The following is a 2,500-nucleotide window of genomic DNA, read 5'->3' as shown; positions in this document are numbered from 1 at the left end:
TTTATACTAAAACTTTACTGAGATAAAATAATTATATTTGGAATAAACAAAGCGAATAAGTAAACAAACAATATTAGTTATTTGTTTTACATTATACTGTTTGTTTATTGCATTGTGGAATATTTTCACGGTGAATAGGCTTCACTTTTAACACATTGATTAATTCAATGATTGATTGTTTGATTGAGTCAGTGATTCAATCATTTATTGATTCATTCAATGGTCCACTCATTAATTAATTGTTTTTTTGGTTGGCTGATTGATTGATTGATTGATTGATTGATTGATTGATTGATTGAATCATTCATTAAATATTTCTTTGATTGATTGAGTGATTTATTGATTGATTGATTGAATCATTCATTAATTAATTTTATGATTGATTTGATTGATTGATTGATTGATTGATTGATTTGATCATTTGTTCACAGTATTTATTTAAACAAACACATTAGACATTGGCTGATTGATTCAGTTATTTATTGGTCATTTGATTAATCGTTTTATTGATTTGTTGTTTCTATTATCTATTCATTAATTTCTTTTGTTCATTGGTTGATTGATTGATTCATTCATTCATTCATTCGTGGATTAATCATTTTATTAATAGCTTCATTGATTTATTTATTTATTGATTGATTGATTCATCCAATGATTGTTTGTTTGATTCATTGAGTGAATGATGCAATCACATATTCATTCATTCATTCATTCATTAAATGATTGATTGGTTGGTTAGTTGGTTGGTTGATTGGTTGGTTGGTTAATTGATTGATTTATGGATTCAATGATTTTTTGTTTGATTTAATCAATGATTCAACCATTCATTGATTGATTCATTAATTGATTCATTGAGTGATTGGTTGGTTGGTTGACTGATTGATTGATTGAGTCAATGATTTAATCATTTATTCTTTCATTCATTCAATAGTTAGTTGGTTAATTAATTCATTAATTCATTCATTTCGTTCTTTATTTATTCATACATTCATTCATTTGTTAATTCGATCTTCATTCATTCATTTGTTCATTCATTCATTCATTTGTCTAATCGTTCTACATTCATTCATTCATTTATTCATTCATTCATGCTGATTCATGTCAAGATCCATTCATTCATTCAAGATTCATTCACTTATCGAAATTGATTCAAGTATTCAGAAAGTTCACACCCACCCTCTCAAATGAATCATATTTTCATCCTAAAAATCTATTGAAACTAAATTTTTATATTTGGAATAAACAAAGCGAATAAGTAAACAAACAATATTAGTTATTTGTTTTACATTATATTAATTGTTTATTGCATTGTGGCGTATTTTTACGGTAAACAGGCTTCGCTTTTAACACATTGATTCATTGAATGATTGATTGATTTGGTCATTCGTTCTTCATTGATTTAATAATGCCAAGATTCATGTCAAGATTCCTGTCAAGATTCGTTCATTCATGCTAAGATTCATTCAAGGTTTGTGTAGGAAGTAGAGTTGGAATTACCAACGACTCATTTCAGGCAGTTCAGAAACACAATTTCTTCTCGTTTTGGCTGCCTCACTTTGATTTTTTGGACACTTTGCAGACCTTTTACATCCACTAACAGCTGCATTAGGCGCTACATGAAAGATATTATCAAAAAAAGCATCATAAAAGGAGCTCTTATGTGTCACTTTAATGACTTTCTGGTTTGTGGGTTTTTTTGCAGCCATGAAGACAGTGATTGAAGTACCGATGGGAAGCAGAGGCCTCAGGATAACAGCCAAGGGACCAGACATGATCGGTGAGATTATTCATATTATTAACTTTCTACAGCGGTCTGTTGTGTCTCACAGCTTCTGGTTTTAATCCCTGTCTTGACACTAACCTATCACAGTTTCTGACTTTTTAGGATGAGTCTGAGATCTCTGCTGGAGAACTCATCATTAGCATTATGAATTAATCCAGCTTTCTGCCACACGACAGAAGCCTTGGAGTTCACTTTTAATATAATCTCACAGTGTTTTGAGAGTTAGGCAGATCACATGCTCAGCTGTCAAGGAAAGGCTAATTTTATTTTCCTCTCAAATACCCACAAATGTTTCCTCCTTTATCTTTTTCCCTTTTAAACATTTCCACAGTCTGAAAGTTAACACTCTTTGGATGAATCTCACAAATGTCCTGGTTATTTTTCCACTGGAAATCAGCAGAAACAGAAATAAGACTTTATATTTAACATAATATATTTGATATATAGATTGTTATATTTGATATTTCTTTTGTTATTTCGACCTTATTTTTAGTATGGATTAAGGCTGGTCTTGATTTATTCCAATATTAGGCAGATGTGTTTATTTATTACTAAATTAATTTATGACCAAGGATTTTTTTATTCAAATATACAAATTGATTGATTTATTGATTGGTTGGTCGATTCATTCATTCATTCAATCCACATTTGATTGATTGTTTGATTGCTTGTTAATTTTGAGTGCTTAATCGATCATTTGATTGATCATTTGATGAT

General features: G+C 29.6%; 1 protein-coding gene across 1 annotated transcript in view; it reads left to right on the top strand.

Moving 5' to 3' along the window:
• Window positions 1-2,500, top strand: part of adamtsl3 (ADAMTS-like 3) — a 328,086-nt gene that overhangs the window by 173,030 nt on the left and 152,556 nt on the right. Inside the window, exon 8 of the mRNA XM_056461028.1 lies at window positions 1,703-1,777. Coding sequence (XP_056317003.1) covers window positions 1,703-1,777 — 75 coding nt within the window. The remainder of the gene's footprint in view (window positions 1-1,702; window positions 1,778-2,500) is intronic.

The sequence above is a fragment of the Danio aesculapii genome, chromosome 7 (assembly GCF_903798145.1).
Source record: "Danio aesculapii chromosome 7, fDanAes4.1, whole genome shotgun sequence".
Taxonomy (NCBI): domain Eukaryota; kingdom Metazoa; phylum Chordata; class Actinopteri; order Cypriniformes; family Danionidae; genus Danio; species Danio aesculapii.
Note: the sequence above shows the minus strand (reverse complement) of the source record. Positions and strands in the feature narration are given on the sequence as shown.